A 15069-nucleotide genomic window follows, 5' to 3' on the forward strand; every position below is an offset into this window, starting at 1 on the left:
ATCCTCTGTGTAATTTAATCTTTTGAGATAAAAATGGCATTTAAATGAATTTTCAAAATAAAATGTCTAATTTGAATACCTGTATTGCTTAAACTTTTCGTATAAGAAACATCTACATTTTTAACCACTGCATTTAACACCTCACAAAGCTGATAAAAATTCAGTATCTGTAGTAGCTACAAGGCTTGTACATATATTAATACTATAAATATCTGAGAATTGAGTAAGAAAGCTTACCTATTCTTGGAACAGTTCATAGCTATATGCCATTAGAAACGCCTAGTAATAGCAAGATTCATAAATACTACTAATGTTCTTGCTATGTGCAGTCACGAATGAACAGCAATATTACCAATTTCCTTTACCCTGGCCTAAGGTTATAAGCTATTTTTCTCGATGTGCTTGGTAAAGACCAAACTCAATGAAGAGCTAATTTCTCACAAGACAAAAATTTTCTTTGAGAGATTGATTCCCAAGCATTAATCACTAATCATCCAAGCATTCATTATCAATTCTAATCACTTAATGTTGGTATTTCTACAAGGCTATATCATAATGTTCATAATTATACCACACTCTGTAGTGAAAAAAAGCAGCAGTCACCCAAACCTCTCCCATCCAGTTAACAAAGTCTTACTGTTCCAACATAGGATTATTTAAAATATTCAAACAACTATTTTCAGTTCATTTTTGAAAAACATATCAGTAATTTTTAAAAAACAAAATGAATACTCACGATACATCTTTGAAGTCTCCAAACACATACATATGCCTAAAGCTGTCAATAGCGATTACAGGACAATCTGCTGGAGTTTTCTGTATGTGCAGAAGAGGATGTCTAAATTTGTCACAATCGGCATGTAAAAAGTTTATTGTACCTTTAAGAAAAAAGAATTTTGAGAGGTAAATTCAAATTTTCTTGAAAATATTTTTGTAAGATTGCAAGCTCACAAAAAGTGACATACTAAAAAAAAAAGCACCCCAACATTCTTAAGAGTAATATAGATCAGAAAAACTAAAACCTAAATATCTAACACTTAAAATAGGTAGGCTTTTAGTTCTTAGGGCACAGAGTATAACTTCTTTAGAAATCATATTGACTTAGAGCAAATTTGAAGGCTATAATGAATTTTTTACTTTCCTTAAATGGGCAATCATTTACTTTGCAGATTATCAGGTTCTAGGCAGGAAGTTCAAGTTGATATATGAGCCATTCTCATGGGACCATTTTCATTCCAGCCTATTCCAGTTATACTGGTTGATTTTTAGTCGAATTCAACCTGCAAGATAGTATGTGACTAAAATGGGCAGCTCTATAGAGTACCTTTAGTTTATTTTGTTTGACTTTCTTCCCTAACTACAGATGAAAAGCTGGTGACACCTCGAATTCCATTAAATGCTTTGGAGAAATCCACAGACAACTACTCAACTTTCTTTCATTTAGAAATAAATGTTAATCAGACTGTGTAAGCTCTCTCAGCAACATCTCTGGGAATGTCCATTGGAAAAGGGGTCACACAAGCAATTAAGGAAAGTGCCCAGAACTAATGCTCATTCATGACCCTGCTTTTCATGCACTTTGATTTTTCTCTCCAAAATAGTAATGGTTAGAAAACAAACAAACAAAAAAAACTACCTCATATTATCTCTCTACTAATGCCTCCTTACCATCACATTTGAATGTGTTAAAATAATTAACCCAAATATGTTTATGTGATTTGACAGTAATGGGAGGGGAGATGATGAAAGGGAAAAAAAAAAAAGAGAGAAAGAAATGATGAAAATAAACACCTTAATCTGTCTACCTTTTTCACTTATTAATTGCCGAGCTACTTCATTCTGGAATATTTCTAAACTTTCTGTATCTTCTTTCATGTGAAAGAGTATGAGAAAAGGCAGTCCTTCTTCTGTCAATTCCTGTAGAGAGAAGCATTCAGTGAGAATTATCAGGCTTCTCCATTCAGTTGTAGCTATTTTCTAGGTAGGAACAATTTTGAACCCAACCCATGTAATGCAATAGTTGCAATATCCCGGGGGAAAAAAAAAGGCCCAGTGGTGTGAATAAACATTAGCCTGAACAGAAGACTGAATTCACTCCCCTCCCCACCTCAAGTACCCAGACAGTCAGAGGACCCACATGCCCTGCTTTGCTGCAGAAACTGATCTGCCCCCACTGTCTGTTAGCCAGTATGGGATATGAGGCTTCAGGTTTAGGCTGTTGAATTCATGACATATAGAGGTGAACTATGCTGGTTCTTTACCAAGGTGTTAATTTTAGAGTGGGGTAAACATGACTAGTATTTTCAGTCTTCACAAGTAACAGTGAAAAACAGTATATCAGCAATAAATAAATCTGACTTGCAAAATTTTTTGTATTTTTTTATATTCTAAGGTTGCAAAAACCATTACACTTACATATAAAACTTACCCAAAGCTGAAGTGTTTTATCCAGGGTAAAAAACAAAACCTCCATTATTTAACTAATTCTCAACCAATATGCAATTAACATTATTAATAAATACCTACCCCTATATATTTTTTATACCTCTTTATTTATACACACAGAAAAGCACCTTGAAAATTATAAAGTGCTATTAAAATTTTTATTGTTGTAATTGGAGAATAATACAATGGGTAGACATGATTAAATAAAATGTGATACGTAGACAGATTTAATCATTTATTCTCCCCAACAAATGCTAAGTTCTGACTCATCAGAAAAAGTCCAGAAAGGGTCTCATAACAAAATTATTTTCATCAACTATCCTTTTGAGGATCTCTCCATAAATCTAGGAACTACCTCACGAGAAAGTACAAATGTCCTTTATTTTTTAAAAAACAAACTGGGACCTATTTTACAGGATTAAGTTTTCTTCTGGCTCTCATTTCCATATTTAAGCCTGTTTCACTTGTATATAAGATCAATTATTAAGCCTCTTGTTACATTTATTTTTTTTAAAAACTGAGATACAATTAGCATACCATAAATTTCACCATTGTTTTTTGGAGACAGGGTCTCACTGTGTCGCCCAGGCTGGAGTACAGCCTCGACCTCCCCAGGCTCAGGTGATCCTCTCACCTCAGCCTCCCAAATAGTGAGGACTACAAACATGCATGACCATGCCCAGCTCATTTTTGTTATTTTTTGTAGAGATGGGATTTCGCCATGTTGCTCAGGTTGGTCCCAAACTCCTGGGCTCAAGCAATCTGCCTGCCTCAGCCTCCCAAAGTGCTGGAATTACAGGTATGAGGCAACACACCCAGCCCATCATTTTTAAGTGTACAATTTTGTGGTTTTAATTATATTCACAAGGTTGTGCAAACATCACCACTAATTCCAGAGGTTTTTTTGTTGTTGTTGAGACGGAGTCTCACTCTGTAGCCCAAGCTGGAGTGCACTAGTGCAATCTCGGCTCACTGGAACCTCTGCCTCCTGTGTTCAAACGATTCTCCTGTCTCAGCCTCCTGAGTAGCTGGGACAACAGGTGCACATCACCATGCCCAGCTAATTTTTTTGTATATTTAGTGGAGATGGGGTTTCACCATGTTGGCCAGGATGGTCTCAATCTCCTGTGCTCATGATCCATCCCCCTCGGCCTCCCAAAGTGCTGGGATTACAGGCATGAGCCACTGCGCCCAGCCCCAGAATATTTTTTATCACTTCAAAAAGAAACCACATACCCATTAGTAGTGATTCCCATCTCCCCTCTCCCCACCCCCTGGCATCACATTAATCTTTTAGTAAGCTGATTTTTTTCTTCCTCATCTTTTATCTCTTGGACTCACATTTTTTCTTCCCCCATCCATTAACTGATGCTGGTCTCAATGATTGTCTTTGGACTTCTCTGCTCTAGCCTGACAAGTTCATGTAGTTCAACAGTTTTGATCACTACTTCTAACTGATCGCTTATCTGTGTCTACAAGCCCAGCTCCAGTACAAAATCCAAGCCTAGGTTTCCATCTGCCTGCTTAATATCTCCATTTCAAATTCTAAACAAGTACCTTAAATACTCAAAACTAATGCCTAGTCCCCTCCTCTCTAACCTCCTTCTCCTATTTTCCCATTTTCTTTAGTACTTCTACTTCTCTCTTAGCACTTTTCTTTTCAGGACGTAATGCCACTTCTCTAAAGTCATCTCTCATTCCACTCCATCCCTGTCAAAGGAAAATTCTTTTTTCTAAACTCCAAAAGCATTTTATCAATGGAAAATTCTTTTTCCTAAACTCCAAGAGCATTTTATCAGTGCCCCTCGTGTGGCACGGGGCATGACTTTGTGTTACGTTATCTGTACATATGAAATATTAAACTGAAAACCCCTTGAAGACAATCTTATTTCATTTCTCTTTTCCTCACAATCAACATATATCAATAAATAAACAAATGTTGCTAAATAGGTGGTAATTCATGCTGCTTAGGCTTCCAAGTTTACTATGTCCATACAAGCATATTCTTTACCAAACAAATGTTAAAAGACTAAGGAGAAGAATATCAAGACAACCAGATTTACAGGAAACAGATCCTTCCCCACAGATTAAATGATTTAATGGTTGGTTAAATGGTTAAATGGTTGCTTACAACATAATAAATCTCAAGAATTATTAGATGTGCCAACAACCACGGGGAAGGGAGATGCCGTTTCACTGTTTAAGATTTTCCAGGTCTATACCTTTAAATCTGGTTTTAAAAACTACCCCTGCAAGAACTACCACAGCAGGCAAATAGTCATGACAAATTCTTAAATTTTCCTGGGCCTCTGAGGACTAAATGAGTGAATGCAAATTTTTTAAAAATTGTAAGTAATCCAACTAAACATACCTGAGGCCTACAGAAGTAAGAAAACCAGGGACAGGCTGGGCACGGTGGCTCACACCTGTAATCCCAGCACTTTGGGCGTCTGAGGCGGGTGGGTCACCTGAGGTCAGAGTTCAAGATCAGACTGACCAACATGGTGAAACCCTGTCTCTACTAAAATTACAAAAATTAGTTGGGCGTGGTGGTGGGCGCCTGTAATCCCAGCTACTCAGGAGGCTGAGGCAGGAGAATCCCTTGAACCTGGGGGGCGGAGGTTACAGTGAGCCGAGATCGCACCATTGCACTCCAGCCTGAGCGACAAGAGTGAAACTCCATCTCAGAAAAAAAAAAAAAAGAGAAAAGCAAAAAAAAGAAAGCCAGGACATTCATTTTTATAAACTGTTAGCAGAAAAAGTCTAATCCACCCTCTCTTTCAAAACCAAGTTTAAGATCAAAATGGAAAAGACTAACAATTCAAATATAAAGAAATATTTTTTAAATGTTTACTTTCTTAAAGTTTGATTTAAAGGACTTCAAACATTCTGCTTTACAATTGCTTGTACTTAACTATTCTATTAATAAATTCTAAGTTAAAAAAAAACATAAGTATGTATGTGCATTAAAAAGCAGAGGGAACTTAAATCCCAATCTCTTCTAGGCTTCTGGTACTATAAAACTATGACACACCACTGACACCTTGTGGCCAAACACTCAAATTGTAGGAGCAGTATTTTGAATTCTGTGAAATGTCTTATCTACCTTAAAATGCTATTAATGATAGGAAAGAGATGGAGGCAAGACAAGATTATGCGTGCTATGTCCAATCTATATACCCAGTATTAAAAAGAAAAGAAGAGAATATAAAATTGAGTGCACTGCACATAGTGAAAAATGAGAATTATGTATATACTAGTGAAAATGTCTTACTTTGCCTTACAATGAAAAATGGTTTGAAAGCCACTATTTGGTCCAAACATTTGAACTCCTGTACCTCAGCATCCAGTGTGCCATGGGGGGTAATGACACATAATTAAAGATAGAAAGACACCCAATCTGAGCATATTTATTCAAACCATCTCAAAAAACTACATACAAAACAACTACAATGACTCAAGATGCATCTTAACAATATGAATTACTCAGAATCCAGGGAAATACTACTTTGAGAAGCAGGTTCAAAAATAACACTGAAAAAAGCAACAGAACATTACTGAAAAAAAAAATACTCTGGTCATTAAGAATGGCCTTAAAATGCCAAGCTGTCATATAAAAATAAAGGTTGAGTATCTCTTATTCAAAATGCTTGGGATCAGAAGTGTTTTGGATTTTGAAATATTTGCATTATTCTTACCGCTTCAGCATCCCTAATATAAAACTCTGAAATGCTCCAAGAGTGTCATGTAGGTGCTCAAAAAATTTTGGATTTTGGAGCATTTCAGATTTTCAAATTAGAAATACTCCCCGAAATTCTAAAAAGCTGGGGAAAAGGAAGTAGAACCAAAGAATCTCAGGAACAAAAGAAACTAGAAAATTTGGTAAAGCAACTTCTTCAAACCAAAAATAAGAGACTTTCCAAGAAAAGGCCTGTTAGAATTTTCACTCAAAAGTCTTCTATAATTCAAAATTCCAAAATATTTAAAAATATGGCATTGCATTAAGATATGCAATGAATTTGCATATCTATTGCAATATCTATTGCATATCTAGTGCAATAGAGCCTGATAAGTTTATGATATTTAAGCTTGCAGGCTTAAAAATATATTAATCACATTTCATGAGAAGCCATTTTTAGAAACTTGATTTGAGAAACAGCTATTATAAACAAGTAGGATGTCCCAGTGGGGTATTCTGACATGTTAAACTGGATCCTGGCAGCACTAATCGTCTTTCTATGAAACACTCAGCAAAGAGCCAATGTAAGATGATTTAGGTTTGCAATGATCTGTCCAAGCAGACACACCCAGAGAATCTCATACAAACATTCATACATTTGATTTGAAATTGCTACAAGCTTAATAAGAATTAAATATTATTTTATGGTGGAAAAGGTACACCAAAAATGTACCATGCTGACATAAAAATACTAACTTATTTTTATGTACTAAAATGCAAAGGCAACGTTTAAATCAGGTTAAAAAAAAGTCTTTTAAGGAGTTTTTAAATGCTGTTGGCATAGACTTCTGCTTCCAGAAAGATGAAATAGACACTTTTCTCTATTTCTCCCAGGAAGTTCAGCTAAAAATCCTGGACATTATATAAACAAACATAAGGCCCTGAGAAGCAAATAAAAGAAAGCAGACTGGCTAAGGACTTAAGGATCCAAGAAATGGTACTCAGTTCCTTGGGTTTTCTTTTTGCCTTATATATCCCAGTCTAAGTGTTGGAAATGGCAATGGACGCAGATCAAAAATACCCCGAGAATGCATTCTCAAGACAAAGAGGGGGCAAAGAGCATTCTGGTTTGCTCACAATGGTCAGTCCCAAAAGTTAAGTGTTGCTCTCTCTTCCCCAAGAAAGGGAGAAAGAGATAGTAAGATCTAAGAGCTGGAAGCCTCTGGAAAAGATTCAGGGAATCTTGGAGAATTCACATATATTATCTCCAAATCTGAAAGCACTTAACAATATACATACACCTTAGTAACAGAAGACATCAAATCTGAAATTATACTCTTTCTTAAGAACTCCAGGTTTTGCTGTATTACAATTAGGTTAAGCTATAGTGCTAAAAATTGCATTCTGGAGTAATAATGGATGTAATCTGGACTAATCTTACTACTGGGAAAATTAGAAAAACCAGAGTAATAATAATAATAATAATAATAATAAAACACTTTTTGAAAGCATCCAAGAGTGAAAAAAAAAAACAAAGAATTATGGGCCAAGACTGGAATAGAAGGAAACCCAGAACATTAAGCATGGCATTTGAAGCTGCTTTTCTTCTACGACCATCTGTCTTTCCGGAAAAGGCAACTGATAGTGCTCAATCCCACTGATCATCAGGGAAATATAAATTAAAACCACAATGAGACTCTACTACACATACACCAAAATAGATTAAAAATGTAAATAGCTGGTATCAAATGTGGGTAAGGACGTGGAGCAATGTGAACTTTGATATACTACTGGTAGGAATGTAAACTGCTAAAACCACTTTGGAAAAACTGGTATCCACTAAAATTGAATGTATATATGCCCTATGACTCGGCAATTCTATTCATAGGTATATATATCCAGTAGAAATCTGTGCATATATTCACCAAAGACATAGATAAGAATGTTCATAGCAGCATTATTCACGGTAGTCAAAATCTGGAAGCAGTCTAAATGTCCACTAATAGTAGAATGGATATATTGTGTTATATTTATATAGGGAATTATATTCAGCATGAAAATGAATGAACTACAGCTTCATGCAATATGAATGAACTCTATAAATATAAAGTTGAGTGAAAGAAGCCAGACACAAAAGACATGATTCCATTTTAGGTTCAAAAACAGGAAAAGCTTCCTATAGTCCTACTGAAAATAAGTATGGTGATTATGAAGATGGTAAGTGGGGGTAATAACTGGGAAGGAAGACAAGGGGTTTGGAAATACTTTATTTCTTGACTTAGCTCAGGGATTGGCAAATTAGAGCCATGGGTCAAATCTGACTTGCTGCCTGATTCTGTTAGGTCCACAAGCTAAAAGTGGTCTTTAGTTGTTTTTTGGGTTTTTTTTTTCTTTTTTGGAGGGACGGGGTCTCACTCTGTCGCCCAGGCTGGAGTGCAGTGGTGGATCCTGGCTCACTGCAACCTCTGCCTCCTGGATTCAAGTGATTCTCCTGCCTCAGCCTCCCGAGTAGCTGGGATTACAGGCGCCTGCCACCACGCCTGGCTAATTTTGCATTTTTAGTAGAGACGGGGGTTTCACCATGTTAGTTAGCCAGGCTGGTCTCGAACTCCCGACCTCAGGTGACCCACCCACCTTGGCCTCCCAAAGTGCTGGGATTATAGGCGTGAGCCATGGCACAAGGCCCTGGTCTTTACATTTTTAAATAATTGGGAAAAAAATTTAATATTTCACAGCATGTGAAAATTATTTGTCCAGAAAGAGCTTTATTGAAACACAGCCACGCTCATTTGTTTATGTATTGTCTAAGGTTACTTTTGTGCTACAACTGCAAAGCTGAGTAGCTGCCACAGAGATTATATGAACTGGAAAGGCTAACATACTTACTATCTGACCCTTTGTTGAAAAAAATTGTCCACCCTCTCTCTTAGTTTGGGCTGCTATATTAAAGTACCATAAACTGAGTGGCTTACAAATTAACAGAAATTCATTTCTCATCATTCTGGAGGCTGGAAATCCAAAATCAGGGTGCCAGCATGGTCAGTTCTAGTGAGAGCTGTCTTCTAGGTTGCAGACTGCCTACTTCTCATTGTATCCTCACATGGCAGAAAGAGAGCTACATAACTCTCTGAGGTCTCTTTTATGAGGTCACTAATCCCATTCACAAGGACTCCATCTCATGAATGGAGGATTCATTCCCTAATACTATCACATTGGGGATTAGGATTTCAACATATGAATATTAGGACACACAAATATTTGGTCCATACCACTCTAAGTAGTGATTATATGGGTATGTTTACTCTGTGATAATTTTGGGGGACCAGATATTTAAACTGTGATTTATACACTTACAATTCTTTGAAGTGTATATGCATACACAAAGTTTTTAAAAACTGTACCTAATACAAAGTTTTTAAAAACTTGCATTCTTAGGCCATTGGTTTTAAAAACAAAAGACCTGGAATGAAAGATATGTCTTACATAAAGTAAAGAAAGGAGAGAGGTCTTTACAGACATAACTCTTTGTACTTGTTCCTCCAGCCTCTTAGGTTTTTAAGTTTTATTTTGGTGGGAGTTGAAAGAATTTCGATGGGCTTGATTTCAGATGCATGGGATGACTGAGGTCGGTTACCTATCACTACTACCTGCTTTCATTATTTATAATGGAAAAGACAACATTAACTGCTTTACAAAAAACAGAAAAATCTTTTAGTGGCAAAGGATTATTCATTGTATAGAAATAATTGTAACTAAAATCTGCAAAGCATTGCTCCTAAAGCAGCAGTCCCCAACCTTTTTGGCACCAGGGACTGGTTTCATGGAAGACAATTTTTCCACTGATCAGGGTGGGGGATATGATTTCGGGATGAAACTGTTCCACCTCAGATCATCAGGCATTAGTTAGATTCTCATAAGGAGAATGCAACCTAGATCCCTCACATGCACAGTTTACAACAGGGTTCACATTCGTATGACAATCTAATGCTGCCACTGATCTGACAGGAGGCAGAGCTCAGGCCATAATGCTCTCTCGCTGGGCAGCCCTCTTCCTAGCAGGCCATGGACTGATACAGGTCTGCGGCCCAGGGGATGGGGACCCTTGTTCTAAAGGACATCCACCTAAACAGGGATCCTCAACCAACAGATGGGTATCAGAATCACCTGAAAGGCATTTTCAAACTCATTTTCAAGGCTGTAGTGAACTACTATTATTACTGGAAATGTAACAGAGGGGTTCTGGGATAGCAAAGGTGAAGAATCACTGGTGTATATTACAGAAACAGCTATGATATAGTTAATGTTCACTATATGATTCTTACAATTGATAACTCTGTTAACATAGTAAGACAGGTGGAGGAAGCTTGTGGTTTCAGACATTTGAATTTAAAATAACAATACACAGTAGAAAGCTCATACCTCTCCATTTTCAAATGTTATTTCTCGGACAAGAGGAACACATTTATCTTGAATCCAATTGTAAGTCACATCAAAATTTGTCATAGCTCCCAAGTACACCATATCCGGAGCAGAATGCTATTACAAAACAGAAAAAAAAAATTAAATCTAACCTGTGCTGGCAAAAGTATATTCTTATTTTTTTTCTTTATATTTTTTAAAGCAAGGTCTCACTCTGTCACCCAGGCTGGAATACAGTGACATGATCATGGCTCACTGCAGCCTTGATCTCCTGGGCTCAAGCAATTCTCTTACCTCAGCCTCCAGAGTAGCTGGGACTACAGGTACATGCCACCACGCCAAGCTAATTATTTTATTTTATGCAGAAATGGGGTCTTGTTATGTTGCCCAGGCTAAAAAGTACATTCTTATATCCATCCATGAACCCAGAAAATCTACTGGTAATACAAAAGAAACATAGATCATGGAACTTCCAAGAAAGAGGGCCATGGTGGCAAAAAGCAGATAATTCTGTGATTACCAGGGAGCTAATAATCTAACCTGTGACACCCAAGCCTATTGCTTTTTCTTGGATTTAGGTCAATTAACTCTTTATCAGTATCTTCACCAAAGGCAGGAAGGCATTGTGAAAAGAATTCTCCAAATGAATTAATTTAGCTATTCCTAAGAGCTGAAAATTTTAGAAATTTCTTCTTTTAGAAGAAAATATGGATAGTGAAAAAGCCTTGAAACATACAAGATGCTATATGGATGTAAGGCACGACTATTTCTTTTATTACCTACATATCTGTTTCTACATTAACTCAAAATCAATTATCTATGAAGTGTCTAAAATGATGATAAAAATAATAGCTAATATTAATCAATAAACTTACTGTGTCTAGGCATGGTTGTGAACATTTTATATGTGTTGATTCATTTAATCTTCCCAACATCCCAATAAAGCAAGAACTGTTTTTATCATCCCGTTTTTACAAATTAAGAAACTGAAGTGCGGGGAAGCGAAGAAACTTTCCCAGAGTAACATACTAAGAAGGTGGCACATTTGACATTCAAACCCAGTCTGATACCACCAGAGCCCATGCTCTGAACAACCACACTACCACTGAGAGATAGATACTGGATTCTGATAATCTAGAGATGATGATACTAAGTAAGCTACTCAAAGAAATGCACTTGCAAAAAATATAAGCAAACACCTATGTGAATTCAAAATAGAATATGAACTTTCTAAGCAAGAAATTCATTTATCTGACTGCATAAAAATTAAAAATCTCAGTGTCAAAATACTGTAAACAACATTAAAATGAAAACTATAAATTGAAAAAATATCCATAAATTTCGATTTTTTTTTTTGTATGTAAAAAAAATTGCAATGGCAGACCCTTGGTGAATTTGGGATAACACGTGCTACGATTTTTGCCTCTTAGTTATGGCTACCATCACCTGGTAGGGCCTAAGCAGCTACTTAAAACTTCTTACCCCACAGGTTAAAAACAACCTAGCTGCTCCTTATTATCTGGCAGGTACCAAGTAAATTTATACCCCAGAAGATTTGGGAGTTTGGCTAGTACAATACGGGTAGAAGTGACAATCACAGACAACTGGAGCATTTTAAAAATCTGGCTCTCAGACTGAATGCCAGAGAGATAGAAAAGGCCTGAGAGTCAGGAGATCCCTAATGCCAGCTCTGCTACTCTAACGCCAGCTCTGCTACTCTAATGCCTGTGTGACTTTAGGCTTCTGTGGTCCCATCTTCATTTTGAAGGGTTTAGATCAGCACAAGATGATGCTTCAAACTTCCTTTCAATTCTAAAGTTCTATTAGTCTATGAACATTAACACATATAAAACTACATCTTATGCATGTATTTAAATTATATCTTATCATACAACATTAAGAAATAGCAACTTACCCCTGGTGGTTTGTAGATTATGTTGTCTCCATTATATCTTTCCGGTTTTGAAACATCCCTATAGGAAGGGAGAAATAGTAATAAACCTGAATGACAGAATTTTGCAATGTAGGAATTACAGACTTGAAATATATACTTATCCATCATCTTCCCTATTATAAGACTATACAATACCAAGAAAAGCGTACATTTAAAGAAAACGTTTAATATGAGGCAGACTTTTTAAAGGAAAATTTTAGTTAGTTGTTTTTGTGTTTTGTGTAAGTTTAGATTGGGAATTTTAGCACTAAAAGGTTGTTTTTGACCCCAGACTGTTTTCTGGCAACTAGGGATCAAGGTCATTGGTTTGGTCACATGGACTAATTAAAAAAAACAAAAACGAAATAACCCACATCACTAAAATATAGTTTCATAAATAAGTAATTTTTTGTTTATTTGTCCATTGTTGTTTCCTGAACCTAGTACAGTATCTGGCACATAGAAGTTGCTTAATAAACATTTGTAGAGTACTACAACAAATTATTTTTGTAATCAATTTTTAGATTAATTGAACACTGATTTATCTCTAGTTTCTAACTAGAGTAGTCCAGGAGATAGAGGCAAGCGGTGCTAACCTAGATTGATAACAGTGGGAACAGAAAAAAATGTGTTCCATTAATTAATTAATTCAATAACTATTTACTATGTGCTTCCTTTGTACCAGCTATGGTCTTGGCATTGGATAAACGGGAGTGAACAAAACTATCAAAACTCTCTCTATCATGGAGTTTACATTTTGGTGAGTAGAGACAGACTAACAAGTAGATATATTTATCTTTGGTGGTTACAAAAAAATGCTATGAAGAAAATAAGTGGAATAAGTAAAGAATGACAAATTAAATAATGGTAGTGCTACTGTATATAAAGTTACCAGGCAAGGACTTTCTGATGAGATGACATCTGGGAGAAGCACTTCCAGATTCAGTCTCTGCTGCAGAACTGTGCTTGCAGCATTTAATGAATATGGGTTGGGCACAGTGGCTCATGCCTATAATCCTGGCACTTTTGGAGGCAGACGTGGGAGGATCACTTGAGGCCAGGAGTTCAAGACCATCCTGGGCAACATGGTGAGACCTCAATTGCTTAAAAAACAAAAAACTGATAATGCGCACAATAAAACATACAAACAAAATCTCACAAAAGCATTAAAGCAAGGACAAACAATAAAGGTCAAAAAATGGAGAGGATATATTGTGCCAGACATCCAGGCTCCATTCAAGATAGCTACTACAGTTAAGCCTAATAGTCATGAGCCAATGAAAAGAGAAATAATACTGCATGGAAGTCAAAGGATGGTTGAGATAACCTCCAGTGAGGAGAGAGGGTCAAGAACAGAACCACAAAAATGATTCCATCTTGAGAAAAAGAAAAAAAAAAAAAGGGAGATAAAGTCACAGAATTCAGACAGGTAGGGAGCAAACCAGGGGGATTCAATGTAAGTGTTGACACAGCAAAAAAAGAAAAAGGTAGTTGAACATCACACCCTTCAGAGGAATTGAAAAGGAGTAAGATGTTTAAAAGGCCACTCGATTTGGTAATTAAGAAGTCATTTTGTGACTGTGTAGAGACAAGTTTCATTAGAGCAATGGAGGTGAAAGTTAGCTTCCAAAACGTTAAGTTTTTTACTGGTTAGAATTTAAGAAAATCAAGGTAGCCAGGCATAAACTAATCTTTGAAAAAAATAAAAATAAAAACAAAGGTGAAATTATAGCTTAAGAGAAGAGGCAGGTCAGGAAAGAAAGAAGCGTGTTTTCAGAAAAGGAAAGCAGTTCTTGAAAAGGGTCAGGTTGAAAACACAAGCAGGAACAACTGATGGATCAAAGCCCCAGAGGAGTTTGAAAGGACACCAGTTACAAGGACACCAGTGAAGAGGTTAGCCTTAGAAAGAATTGTTCCCCTGAGACAGGGAAGATCTATAAAAAAAGGTGGTGGAGAGATGGAGATGAATGAAGACGATAAAACTCATGCTTCTTAACAAGAAAGACAGTGTGTTGTTTCACTGTGGTTACCCCACAGATTAGCATTTTGTCTGACATAGGGTAAGAGTTAGTAAATGAGTTGAATAAAAGCATGAATTAGTTAATTGTTAACTTGTCCATTTTTTCCCTCTTGCCCACATTCTGAAATAGATAATATTACAGAAGAAAAACAGACTTTTAAAACCTTAAAAAGAATTCAGAGACAGGTATAAAGACTGTTTAGTGATTTTAAAAGGATTGAGATCATTTTTGGAGAGATCATCTTCAGGAAATGACCAAATACAACAGCAATTTAACATGGCAGCCAACCAACCCACTAACACACTTTTAAATAAGATACTTACCCAAATGCAGAAAGAAAGGCACAGTCATCATGCAAAATATTCGCTACTCGTTCAAAAACTCTATAGTTGTCCGAGTCCTTTTGCTCAAAATATCCAATGATATTTCTTTTGCTGCGCTGTAAAATAAAGTATGCAATTATTTTGCAAACATACATAGTTTTATAAACATGTTATTTCATTTACCCGTTATCTTAGTACCTAAACAAGTCCAGTTATTGTTCAAATGAAGTATGACTATAAATGCATATT

At 36.3% G+C, this 15069-nt stretch overlaps 1 protein-coding gene across 1 annotated transcript in view; it reads right to left on the bottom strand.

Annotated features, from left to right (window-relative positions):
* ERP44 (endoplasmic reticulum protein 44) overlaps positions 1-15069 on the bottom strand; it is a 120269-nt gene that overhangs the window by 28911 nt on the left and 76289 nt on the right. Inside the window, exons 6-10 of the mRNA XM_031014463.2 lie at positions 14821-14936; positions 12459-12516; positions 10544-10660; positions 1806-1917; positions 737-878 (exon numbers count right to left, since the gene is read on the bottom strand). Coding sequence (XP_030870323.1) covers positions 737-878; positions 1806-1917; positions 10544-10660; positions 12459-12516; positions 14821-14936 — 545 coding nt within the window. The remainder of the gene's footprint in view (positions 1-736; positions 879-1805; positions 1918-10543; positions 10661-12458; positions 12517-14820; positions 14937-15069) is intronic.

This window comes from Gorilla gorilla, chromosome 13, assembly GCF_029281585.2.
Source record: "Gorilla gorilla gorilla isolate KB3781 chromosome 13, NHGRI_mGorGor1-v2.1_pri, whole genome shotgun sequence".
Classification (NCBI taxonomy): Eukaryota; Metazoa; Chordata; class Mammalia; order Primates; family Hominidae; genus Gorilla; species Gorilla gorilla.